The sequence below is a fragment of the Orcinus orca genome, chromosome X, assembly GCF_937001465.1.
Source record: "Orcinus orca chromosome X, mOrcOrc1.1, whole genome shotgun sequence".
NCBI lineage: Eukaryota > Metazoa > Chordata > Mammalia > Artiodactyla > Delphinidae > Orcinus > Orcinus orca.
In genome coordinates, this window is record NC_064580.1 from 38,515,802 (window position 1) to 38,528,245 (window position 12,444).

Sequence of the window (12,444 nt, forward strand, 5' to 3'; positions counted from 1 at the left end):
AAAAAAGGAATGCAGCCTGCGGGTGCCCGCCGAGCCCTGCCGGGTGCTGGATCCCAGAGTGCCCGGGACGGGGCCCGAGGAGCGGGCACTGGGCCGAGGAAGCAAGTGGTAAGCAGCGCAGACGGCGGGCGCTGCCTGAGGCGACAAGGACCGCCAGCGAGACGGTAAAGAACAGGTCCAAGAAGAGCTCGAAGAAAAAAAATCCCAGCAGCAGCAGCAAGTTGCCTCCAGTTTGTTATGAAGTAATTACCCTGAAGACTAAAAAGAAGAAGATGACTGCTGATATATTCCGCCGAAGAAAACCAGCCAACTCCAGCAGCACTACTGTCCATCGGTACCACCAGCAGAATCTCAGTAACAACAACCTTATTCCAGCCCCGAATTGGCAGGTTCCTTATCCCACCATTAGAGAGAGAAATGCGGTGATGTTCCATAATGATTTGATGGCAGATGTACATTTTGTGGTTGGGCCACCAGGTGGGACTCAGCGGTTGCCAGGACACAAATATGTTTTAGCTGTTGGGAGCTCCGTGTTCCATGCAATGTTTTATGGAGAACTTGCCGAAGACAAAGCTGAGATCTGTATACCAGATGTCGACCCTGCTGCTTTTCTCGCTATGCTGAAATACATCTACTGTGATGAAACGGACTTGGCTGCTGTCACAGTCTTGGCCACTCTTTATGCTGCCAAAAAGTACATCGTCCCTCACCTCGCCCGGGCCTGCGTCAATCTCCTGGAGACCTGCCTGAGCGCCAAGAACGCCTGTGTCCTCCTGTCCCAGAGCTGCCTGTTTGAGGAGCCGGGCCTGACCCAGCGGTGCTGGGAGGTGATTGACGCCCAGGCCGAGCTCGCTCTCAAGTCTGAGGGGTTCTGTGACATTGACTTCCGGACACTAGAAAGTATCCTCCGCAGGGAAACTCTGAATGCCAAAGAAATTGTGGTTTTCGAGGCAGCTCTCAGCTGGGCTGAAGTGGAATGCCAGCGACAAGATCTGGCTTTGAGCGCTGAAAACAAGTGCAAGGTCCTCGGGAAGGCGCTTTACTTGACCCGCATCCCGACCATGGCCCTGGACGATTTTGCAAACAGTGCTGCGCAGTCCGGAGTCTTAACTCTGAACGAGACCAACGACATCTTCCTCTGGTACACCGCGGCCAAGAAGCCCGAGCTGCAAAGCCCGCAAGGGCCTCGTCCTCCAGCGCTGCCACCGTTTCCAGTTGTGCGCCTACCGGAGCAACCAGTGGCGCTACCGGGGCCGCTGCGACAGCATCCAGTTCGCCGTCAACAAGAGGGTGTTCATCGCGGGCTTCGGGCTGCACGGCTCCAGCTACGGCTCGGCCGAGTACAGCGCCAAGATCGAACTCAAGCGGCAGGGCGTCATCCTGGGGCAGAACTTGAGCAAGTACTTCTCAGACGGCTCCAGCAACACCTTCTCCGCGTGGTTTGAGTACCCGGTGCAGACTAAGCAGGACACCTTCTACACGGCCTGCGTGATCCCGGATGGTAATGAGCTCAGCTACTTTGGACGGGAAGGCATGACAGAAGTTCAGTGTGGCAAAGTCACCGTCAGCACCGGAGTGCAGGGGCGGGGGGGAGCAGATCCCCGAATTTATATTCTACGCTTGAGCCGCTTCCCGGAGCAGTGCGGGCTCTGAGGTGCACACCACGCTCCTACTTGCTTGATGCTTAGCTCAGCTGCAGATATGCGATCAGCGCAGGTAATTTGTAACGAATGGAGCTGTAGGCAGGTTCTAATTTCTTTCAACCTTTTAATTATGTACAGGCAAAAATGCAGCGTTCAGCTTTTAACTCTATGCCTAAAAGAGCCAAGTTCTCATCAAGGCTTGTGGTTCTTAGAGTTGGATCTATACATCTGGGGAGATTTTGCGTTCTTTTCCAACTGCCCCACTGACCTCCCAGTTTTGTCCCTCTTAGGAAAATTTTTGGATCACTTCAAATTCTCTTTTGGGCTTTATTTTAAGTAGGAATAAATAGTCTAAAATAACAATAACAAGAATTATTTTTAAACAGAACCCCTCCCTCCCCCCAAAACGATAAACCTCATTGTACAATTTTGAAAGACGTTTTGCTTGATAATAAGTAATAATTTAGAAAGTAGACAGTAGTCATGTTTACCTTCTTATTTTATTTCCTTTTAAATATTTTACTTTTGGGCATTGCTTTTTCTTAAATCCTAAATTCGTAAGATTGTTAAATTTTAAATTGGAAAGTGTCAATGTAAAGTAAGTAAGAAATTGCAAGCTTTAGGTCATGACTTTTTGCTACAAACAGATTTATATTCTTTTAGTTTAGAAGACAAAATATTGCAGTACAGAGGCTTCTTTTAGAAGTAACTAAATTATAAAATTTTATTGTCATCAGAAAAAAGTTGCAGGCCTATTAATTTAAACTAAAATGGTTTTGAAAGGAAGCCTAAAAAAGCCCCATATGACAAATAGTTTAATTGATGGCATATTATAATACAGAGTTCAAAAAGTCAGATTCTTTTCCCCCTGTTTAGCTTCTGATCCCTGCCATTTACAGGTTTTCAAAAGTTGTACTGTATAGAATTCCTATTCCCTTTTTCCCATGAAAAGAGGACCAAACGATTCTTTAGATGAATGGAAAAACAATTAGTTTTGTAGCACCACATGTTAATGTAATAAGATACTTTTATTCATTGATTTTTTCCCCTGAAATATACTTCACCGGATCTACTTTGACCACATTGTATCTTCTTAGTTAATTATAATTCTGTCCTGTTCCTGGACTGCTAGAATCTGGCCTCTGGCCATCTTAAAGTGCCAATATATGCCTGCAGGGTTTTTAGAAAATGGTCTAGAACGATACTCTTGGTGATACCTAATATTCAGTGCCTCAGCATCACATCCAGCTCTCTTATTTGTCCACGGATAATGTACACAAAGGAGGGAAAAGCTCATCAAAACATTCTCCTTCAGCGAAGGCTTGTGCTGGCTTAGTGCCTGTGACCCTGGTGGTGTCCACTGTGTTCACTCCCAGTTGAAGTATCCATGTGTTTCTGGGCAGCTTTTCTGCCCAGCGTGATCCTGAGATGGCTTCCCAGCCACCCAGAGTGTGGTCGCTGGCCACCTCCTTCTCCTGCTCTGTGAGCCCAAAGCTGGCTCTGGAGCAGGGATTAGTCCTGGGATGGGTGTCTGCGTGGGTGCCCGTGCGCGTTCAGGTGCGTGCCAGCTCAGGAATTGTCTCTTCCCTGCCTGGTCAGTGAGGGCTGGGACAGAAATGGTCCCCCTGCTGGCCCCAGCTGGGCCCCAGTGAGTGATTACCTGTGCTTTTGGGCCACCTCTCCCCCTGTAGATGTGGGCTTGTTGCTTCGGCTGGCTTCCCTGATGGAGGAGAACACTGGATTACGGGAAATGTTTTAATCACCTTTACCATTACCTATGTCTGTTAGCGTAGATGATCAAAAGCTATTACGGTGATCATAGATGAGTATTCCCAGGACAACTTTCCAAAATTATCTAACAATTATTTCTTATTAGCGAGATGACAGATAGTAGTTTTGGCAAACTGTGAAATAAAGGTACATTTTCAATTTAAAAACTACTTCTACAAAGGGTTTTATTTATAAATTATGGTTAAACATTTTGCTAACTCATAGTTACCTTGCAAATTGGTAGACTATATACCTGATTGGAAGGAACTCACTTTTAAGCCAGAGGAGAAGAAACTTTATTTAGCACTAATTTCATCATATCAGATTATTGCGGTGGGTGTGATAACCTTAGAGTGAAGATTGTTCATTCAGTAACACCCATGGTCAGTGCTCCTGTTCGTAGCTGCCCGCCAGAGGCTGGGGAACTGCTGGGTGAGAGCCGCATGAGATCTGTACACTAGGTGTGGAAGAACTTAATTTTATGTTAATTACTATCACCTGAAAAAGAAAAAAAACGAAACCCATCCATAATCTGATTGGCTGGTGCCAAGACCTGTGGGTTAAATTTGAAAATTGTATTTAACACAAGAAAATTTTATCTTTTAAATCCTATTCTCCCTTCTGCATTTTCAACGACATGGAGTTAAGGCTAATATACTTGCTTTATTTTCTTTGATAATCTCGAATTTTGTATCTTTTAAAACTAGAAACCATTGTTCTGACAAGGCAGGCAACTGTAGTGTATAAATGCAACTTTATTAAACAATTTCCTGTAGATGCTTTTCCCAATGTATCTGGTAAACTTTGTCGTTGTTCATATCCTGGGGATAAGGGGAACTAGGCTAGCAATCCTAATGTAACATTCTTTAAGCATATCTTAATATAGTATTTAGGTAAATGGTCTAATTTCTACATAACTATTGCACTGAATTGTCTTTTTTTAAAGGTGTTTAAATAAGCTCGCTAATTCAAGACACTAGCCATTTGTGCATCAGAGTGCTTGAATTCAGTAGCTTACAGCATTATTTATGAAGGAAAAATATATAAATATGAAGTACCTCATCTTGAATGTTATTGTACTGTATTTTTTTTTTCTTTGCGGTACGCGGGCCTCTCACTATTGTGGCCTCTCCCGTTGCGGAGCACAGGCTCAGGACGCGCAGGCTCAGTGGCCATGGCTCACGGGCCCAGCTGCTCCGCGGCATGTGGGATCTTCCCAGACCGGGGCACGAACCCGTGTCCCCTACATCAGCAGGCGGACTCTCAACCACTGCGCCACCAGGGAAGCCGTGTATTTTTATTTTATTTATTTTTTAACATCTTTATTGGGAGTATAATTGCTTTAAAATGGTGTGTTACTTTCTGCTTTATAACAAAGTGAATCAGCTATACATATACATATATTCCCATATCTCCTCCCTCCTGCATCTCCCTCCCACCCTCCCTATCCCACCCCTCTAGGTGGTCACAAAGCACCGAGCTGATCTCCCTGTGCTATGCGACTGCTTCCCACTACCTATCTATTTTACATTTGGTACTGTATATATGTCCATGACACTCTCTCACTTCGTCCTAGCTTACCCTTCCCCCACCTCGTGTCCTCAAGTCCATTCTCTACGTCTGCAGCTTTATTCCTGTCCTGTCCCTAGGTTCTTCAGAACCATTTTTTTTTAGATTCCATATATATGTGTTAGCATATGGTATTGGTTTTTCTCTTTCTGACTTACTTCACTCTGTATCACAGACTCTAGGTCCATCTACCTCACTACAAATAACTCAATTTTGTTACTTTTTATGGCTAAGTAATATTCCATTGTATTATGTGCGATATCTTCTTTAGCCATTCATCTGTCGATGGACACTTAGGTTGCTTCCATGTCCTGGCTATTGTAAATAGAGCTGCAATGAACATTGTGGTACATGACTCTTTTTGAATTATGGTTTTCTCAGGGTATATGCCCAGTAGTGGGATTGCTGGGTCGGAGTTCTATTTTTAGTTTTTTAAGGAACCTCCATACTGTTCTCCATAGTGGCTGTATCACTTTACATTCCCACCAACAGTGCAAGAGGGTTACCTTTTCTCCACGCCCTCTCGAGCATTTATTGTTTGTAGATTTTTTGATGATGGCCATTCTCATTGGTGTGAGATGATGTCTCATTGTAGTTTTGATTTGCATTTCTCTAATGATTAGTGATGCTGAGCATCCTTTCATGTGTTTGTTGGCAATCTGTATATCTTCTATGGAGAAATGTCTATTTAGGTCTTCTGCCCATTTTTGGATTGGGTTGTTTGTTTTTTTGATATTGAGCTGCATGAGCTGCTTGTATATTTTGGATATTGATCCTCTGTCAGTGGCTTAGTTTGCAAATATTTTCTCCCCTTCTGAGGGTTGTCTTTTCATCTTGTTTATGTTTTCCTTTGCTGTGCAAAAGGTTTTAAGTTTCATTAGGTCACATTTGTTTATTTTCATTTTTATTTCCATTTCACTAGGATGTGGGTCAAAAAGAATCTTGCTGTGATGTATGTCATAGAGTGTTCTGCCTATGTTTTCCTTTAAGAGTTTGATAGTGTCTGGCCTTACATTTAGGTCTTTAATCCATTTTGAGTTTATTTTTGTGTATGGTGTTAGCGAGTGCTCTAATACCATTCTTTTACATGTAGCTGTCCAGTTTTCCCAGCACCACTTATTGAAGAGACTATCTTTCTCCATTGTATATTCTTGCCTCCTTTATCAAAGGTAAGGTGACCATATGGACGTGTGTTTATCTCTGGGCTTTCTATCCTGTTCCATTGATCTATATTTCTGTTTTTGTGCCAGTACCATACTGTCCTGATTACTGTAGCTTTTTAGTATCGTCTGAAGGCAGGGAGCCTGTTTCCTCCAGCTCCGTTGTTCTTTCTCAAGATTGCTTTGGCTATTTGGGGTCTTTTGTTTCCATACAAATAGTGAAATTTTTTGTTCTAGTTCTGTGAAAAATGCCATTGGTAGTTTGATAGGGATTGCATTGAATCTGTAGATTGCTTTGGGTAGTATAGTCATTTCCACTATGTTGATGCTTCCAATCCAAGAACATGGTATATCTCTCCATCTATTTGTATCATCTTTAATTTCTTTCACCAGTGTCTTATAGTTTTCTGCATACATGTCTTTTGTCTCCTTAGGTAGGTTTATTCCTAGGTATTTTTTCTTTTTGTTGCAATGGTAAATGGGAGTGTTTCCTTAATTTCTCTTTCAGAATTTTCATCATTAGTGTATAGGAATGCAAGAGATTTCTGTGCATTAATTTTGTATCCTGCTACTTTACCAAATTCATTGATTAGCTCTAATAGTTTTCTGGTAGCATCTTTAGGATTCTCTATGTATAGTATCATGTCATCTCCACACAGTGACAGCTTTACTTCTTCTTTTCTGATTTGGATTCCTTTTATTTCTTTTTCTTCTCTGATTGCTGTGGCTAAAACTTACAAAACTATGTTGAATAATTGTGGTGAGAGTGGACAACTTTGTCTTGTTCCAGATCTTAGTGGAAACGGTTTCAGTTTTTCACCACTGAGAACGATGTTGGTTGTGGGTTTGTCATATATGGCCTTTATTATGTTGAGGTAAGTTCCCTCTATGCCTACTTTCTAGAAAGTTTTTATCATAAATGGGTGTTGAATTTTGTTGAAAGATTTTTGTGCATCTATTGAGATGACCATATGTTTTTTCACCTTCAATTTGTTCATATGGTTTATCACATTGATTTGCGTATATTGAAGACTCCTTGCATTCCTGGGATAAACCCCACTTGATCGTGTTGTATGATCCTTGTAATGTGTTGTTGGATTCTGTTTGCTAGTATTTTTTTGAGGATTTTTGCATCTGTGTTCATCAGTGATATTGGCCTATAGTTTTCTTTTTTTGAGACATCTTTGCCTGGTTTTGGTATCGGGGTGATGGTGGCCTTATAGCATGAATTTCTGAGTGTTCCACCCTCGGGTATATTTTGGAAGATTTTGAGAAGGATAGCTGTTAGCTTTTCTCTAAATGTTTGATAGAATTCGCCTGTGAAGCCATCTGGGCCTGGGCTTTTGTTGGAAGATTTTAAATCACAGTTTCAATTTCAGTGCTTGTGATTGGTCTGTTTATATTTTCTATTTCTTCCTGGTTCAGTCTCAGAAGATTGTGCTTTTCTAAGCATTTGTCCATTTCTTCCAGGTTGTTCATTTTGTTGGCATAGAGTTGCTTGTAGCAATCTCTCATGATCCTTTGTATTTCTGCAGTGTCAGTTGTTACTTCTCCTTTTTCATTTCAAATTCTCTTGATTTGAGTCTTCTTCCTTTTTTTCTTGCTGAGTGTGGCTAGTGGTTTAAAAATTTTGTTTATCTTCTCAAAGAACCAGCTTTTAGTTTTATTGAACTTTGCTATTGTTTCCTTCATTTGTTTTTCATTTATTTCTGATTTGATCTTTATGATTTCTTTCCTTCTGCTAACTCTGGGGTTATTTTATTCTTCTTTCTCTTATTGCTTTAGGTGTAAGGTTAGGTTGTTTATTTGAGATGTTTCTTGTTTCTTGTGGTAGGATTGTATTGCTCTAAGTTTCCCTCTTAGAAGTGACTTTGCTGCATCCCATAGGTTTTGGGTCATTGTGTTTTCATTGTCATCTGTGTCTAGGTGTTCTTTGATTCCTCTTTGATTTCTCAGTGATCTCTTGGTTATTTAGTAGTGTGTTTTTTAGGCTCTGTGTGCTTGTATTTTTTTTACAGTTTTTTTCCTGTAATTGATATCTAATCTCATAGCATTGTGGTAGGAAAAGATACTTGATATGATTTCAATTTTCTTAAATTTACCAAGACTTGATTTGTGACCCAAGATATGATCTATTCTGGAGAATGTTCCATGAGCACTTGGGAAATAAGTGTATTCTGGTGTTTTTTGATGGAATGTCCTATAAATATCAATTAAGTCCATCTTCTTTAATAGCATGTAAAGCTTGTGTTTCCTTATTTATTTTCATTTTGGATGATCTTTCCATTGGTGAAAGTGGGGTGTTAAAGTCCCCTACTATTATTGTGTTACTGTAGATTTCCCCTTTTATGGCTGTTAGCATTTGCCTCATGCATTGAGGGGCTCTTATGTTGGGTAAATAAATATTTACAATTGTTATATATTATTCTTGGATTGATCCCTTGATCATTATGTAGTGTCCTTCTTTGTCTCTTGTAATAGTCTTCATTTTAAACTCTATTTTGTGTGATATGAGAATTGCTAGTCCAGCTTTCTTTTGATTTCCATTTCCATGGGATATCTTTTTCCATCCCCTCACTTTCTGTCTGTATGTGTCCTTAGGTCTGAAGTGGGTCTCTTGTAGACAGCATATCTATGGGTCTTGTTTTTGTATCCATTCATCCAGTCTGTGTCTTTTGGCTGGAGCATTTAATCCATTTACATTTAAGGTAATTATCGATATGTATGTTCCTATTACCAGTTTTCTTAATTGTTTTGGGGTTGTTTTTGTAGGTCTTTTCCTTCTCTTGTGTTTCTTGCCTAGAGAAGTTCCTTTAGCATTTGTTGTAAAGCTAGTTTGGTGGTGCTGAATTCTGTTAACTTTTGCTTGTCTGTAAAGGTTTTAATTTCTCTGTCAAATCTGAATGAGATCCTTGCTGGGTAGAGTAATCGTGGTTGTAGCTTTTTCCATTTCATGACTTTAAATATGTCCTGCCACTCCCTTCTGGCTTGCAGAGTTTCTGCTGAAAGAACAGCTGTTAACCTTATGGAGATTCCCTTGCATATTATTTGTTGCCTTTAATATTTTTTCTTTGTATTTATTTTTTGATAGTTTGATTAATATGTGTCTTGGCGTGTTTCTTCTTGGATTTATCCTGTATGGGACTCTCTGTGCTTCCTGGACTTGACTGACTATTTCCTTTCCCACTTTAGGGAAGTTTTCAACTATAATCTCTTCAAATATTTTCTCAGACCCTTTCTTTCTTTCTTCTTCTGGGACCCCTATAATTCTTATGTTGGTGTGTTTTATGTTGCCCCAGAGGTCTCTGAGACTGTCCTCAATTCTTTTCATTCTTTTCTCTTTAATTTGCTCTGTGGTAGTTATTTCCACTCTTTTAACTTCCAGGTCACTTATCCGTTCTTCTGCCTCAGAATGCTATTGATTCCTTCTAGCAAATTTTTAATTTCATTTATTGTGTTGTTCATCACTGTTTGTTTGCTCTTTAGTTCTTCTAGGTCCTTGTTAAACGTTTCTTATATTTTCTCCATTCTATTTCCAAGATTTTGGATCATCTTCACTATCATTACTCTGAATCCTTTTTCAGGTAGACTGCCTATTTCCTCTTCATTTGTTTGTTCTGGTGGATTTTTACCTTGCTCCTTCATCTTCTGTGTATTTCTCTGTCTTCTCATTTTGTTTAACTTACTGTGTTTGGAGTCTCCTTTTCATAGGCTGCTAGTTTGTAGTTCCCGTTGTTTTTGGTGTCTGCCCTCATTGGCTAAGGTTGGTTCAGTGGGTTGTGTAAGCTTCCTGGTGGAGGGGACTAATGCCTGTGTTTTGATGGGTGGGGCTGGATCTTGTTTTTCTGGTGGGAAGGGCTGCTGGTGCTTTTTGGGGTGTCTGTGAACTTAGTATGATTTTAGGCTGCCTCTCTGCTAATGGATGTGGTTGTGTTCCTGTCTTGCTAGTTGTTTGGCATGGCACCTCCAGCACTGGAGCTTTCTGGCCATTTGGTGGAGCTGGGTCTTAGCATTGAGACAGAAGTCTCTGGGAGATTTCTTGCCGATTCATATTACGTGGGGCCTGGAGGTCTTGGTGGTCCAGTGTCCTGAACTCAACTCTCCCATCTCAGAAGTTCAGGCCTGACACTAGGCTGGAGCACCAAGACCCGGTCAGCCACATGGCTCAGAAGAAAACAGAGAAAAAAGGAAGAGAAAAAAATAATAAAAAAGTAAAAAATATATATATATATATATAATTATTAAAATAAAAAAAATATTAAAATATAGAAAAAAGTAATAAAAAAAAGAGAACAACCAAACCGATAAACAAATCCACCAATGATAACAAGCACTAAAAACTTTCCTAAGATAAACTTAAAAAAATAAGAAACAAGTCAGTCGCAGACATGAAACTCCAAGTCTACAGTTGGTCCCAAAGTCCACTCCCTCAATTTTGGGTTGATTCGTTGTTTATTCAGGTATTCCACAGATGCAGGGTACATCAAGTTGATTGTGGGGATTTAATCCGCTGCCTCTGAGGCTGCATGGAGCAATTTCTCTTTCTCTTCTTTGTTTGCACAGCTCCTAGGGTTCAGCGTTGGTTTTGGCCCCACCTCTGCGTGTAGGTTGCCCTCAGCCTTCTGTTCCCACCCAGACAGGATGGGGTTAAAGCAAGCAGCAGCTGGTTAGGGGGTCCTGGCTCTCTCTTGCCAGGTGGAGGGAGGGGTTCCGTAGTTATAATTGGAATGCGGGGCGAGCCTGCGGCGGCAGAGGCCTGCGTGACGTTGCACCAGCCTGAGGTGCGCCATGCGTTCTCCTGGGGAAGTTGTCCCTGGATTACGGGACCCTGGCAGTGGCGGGCTGCACAGGCTCCCCGGAAGGGCGGTGTGTATAGTGAGCTGTGCTCGCACACAGGCTTCTTGGTGGCGGCAGCAGCAGCCTTAGCGTCTCATGCCCGTCTCTGGTGTCCGCGCTGATCGCCGCGGCTCGCGCCCGTCTCTGGAGCTCGTTTAGGCGGTGCTCTGAATCCTCTCTCCTCATGCACCCAGAATAAAAGGTCTCTTGCCTCTCTGGCAGGTGCAGACTTTTTCCCGGACTCCCTCCTGGATAGCCGTGGCACACTAGCCCTCTTCAGGCTGTGTTCACGCCACCAGTCCTCTCCTTGGGATCCGACCGAAGCCCGAGCCTCAGCTCCCAGCCCCCACCCGCCCCAGCTGGTGAGCAGACAAGCCTCTCGGGCTGATGAGTGCTGGTCAGCACCGATCCTCTGTGCAGGAATCTCTCTGCTTTGCCCTCCGCACCCCTGTGGCTGTGCTCTCCTCCGCAGCTCCGAAGCTTCCCTCCCGCCACCCCCTGTATCCACCAGTGAAGGGGCTTCCTAGTGTGTGGAAACCTTTCCTCCTTCACAGCTCCCTCCCACTGGTGCAGGTCCCGTCCCTATCCTTTGGTCTCTGTTTATTCTTTCTTGTTTTGCCCTACCCAGGTACGTGGGGAGTTTCTTGCCTTTTGGGAGGTCTGAGGTCTTCTGCCAGCGTTCAGTAGGTGTTCTGTAGGAGTTGTTCCACATATAGATGTATTTCTGATGTATTTGTGAGGAGGAAGGTGATCTCCACATCTTACTCCTCTGTCGTCTTGAAGGTCCCATCAAGTATGCATTTCTGAAAAACTTCTCATGCTGTAAAATCACACACTAGAAATATTAGCTTATGGGAAAAATATATTTGGGGCAGTCCTCTCAAAACATATGTAATTTTCTAATGAGACTACTAACAAAAACTGTAACAATACTGGTAAAACTATTGGCATAGTTCAATCTCCACTGATATTTACACTCAGCCTCACAATCAGGTGACCCTTACACCTTTGAGATGTAAGATATTGGGGACATTTAATTCTTCTTTTAATTTTTTTTATTTTTAAAATTGTGGTGAAATATAAATAGCATCAAATTTAGCATCTTAAACATTTTAAGTGTCCAGTGACATTGAGTGCATTCATATTGTTGTGCAAGCATCATCACCATTCACTTCCAGAGCTCTTTCCGTCCTGCAAAAATGAAACTTTGTATCCATTAAGCAATAGCAGGGACATTTAATTCTGATGAGAACAGTTACATCAAAACTAAAAATCATATCTAGAGTGTAGACATTTTCAAATTAATGTCCTTCTTCCTTCCTTCCCTCCCTCCCTCCCTCCCTCCCTCCCTCCCTCCCTCCCTCCCTCCTACTGCTTCCTTCCTTCCCCCTTCCTTCCCTCCTTCCGTCCAACGTAGGGAGAAATATCTTTGCAGCTGCTTCTGGTTGTTTAACATAATAAAAATT

The 12,444-nt window shown here is 42.1% G+C and overlaps 1 protein-coding gene across 1 annotated transcript; it reads left to right on the top strand.

Moving 5' to 3' along the window:
• Positions 1-257: 257 nt before the first annotated feature.
• On the top strand, positions 258-1,653 carry LOC101287932 (BTB/POZ domain-containing protein 3-like). Its single transcript, XM_012537296.2, is given in 2 exon segments — positions 258-1,168; positions 1,170-1,653. Coding segments are annotated over 2 exon segments (1,380 nt in total). The 5' UTR covers positions 258-272.
• The last annotated feature ends 10,791 nt before the right edge of the window (positions 1,654-12,444 follow it).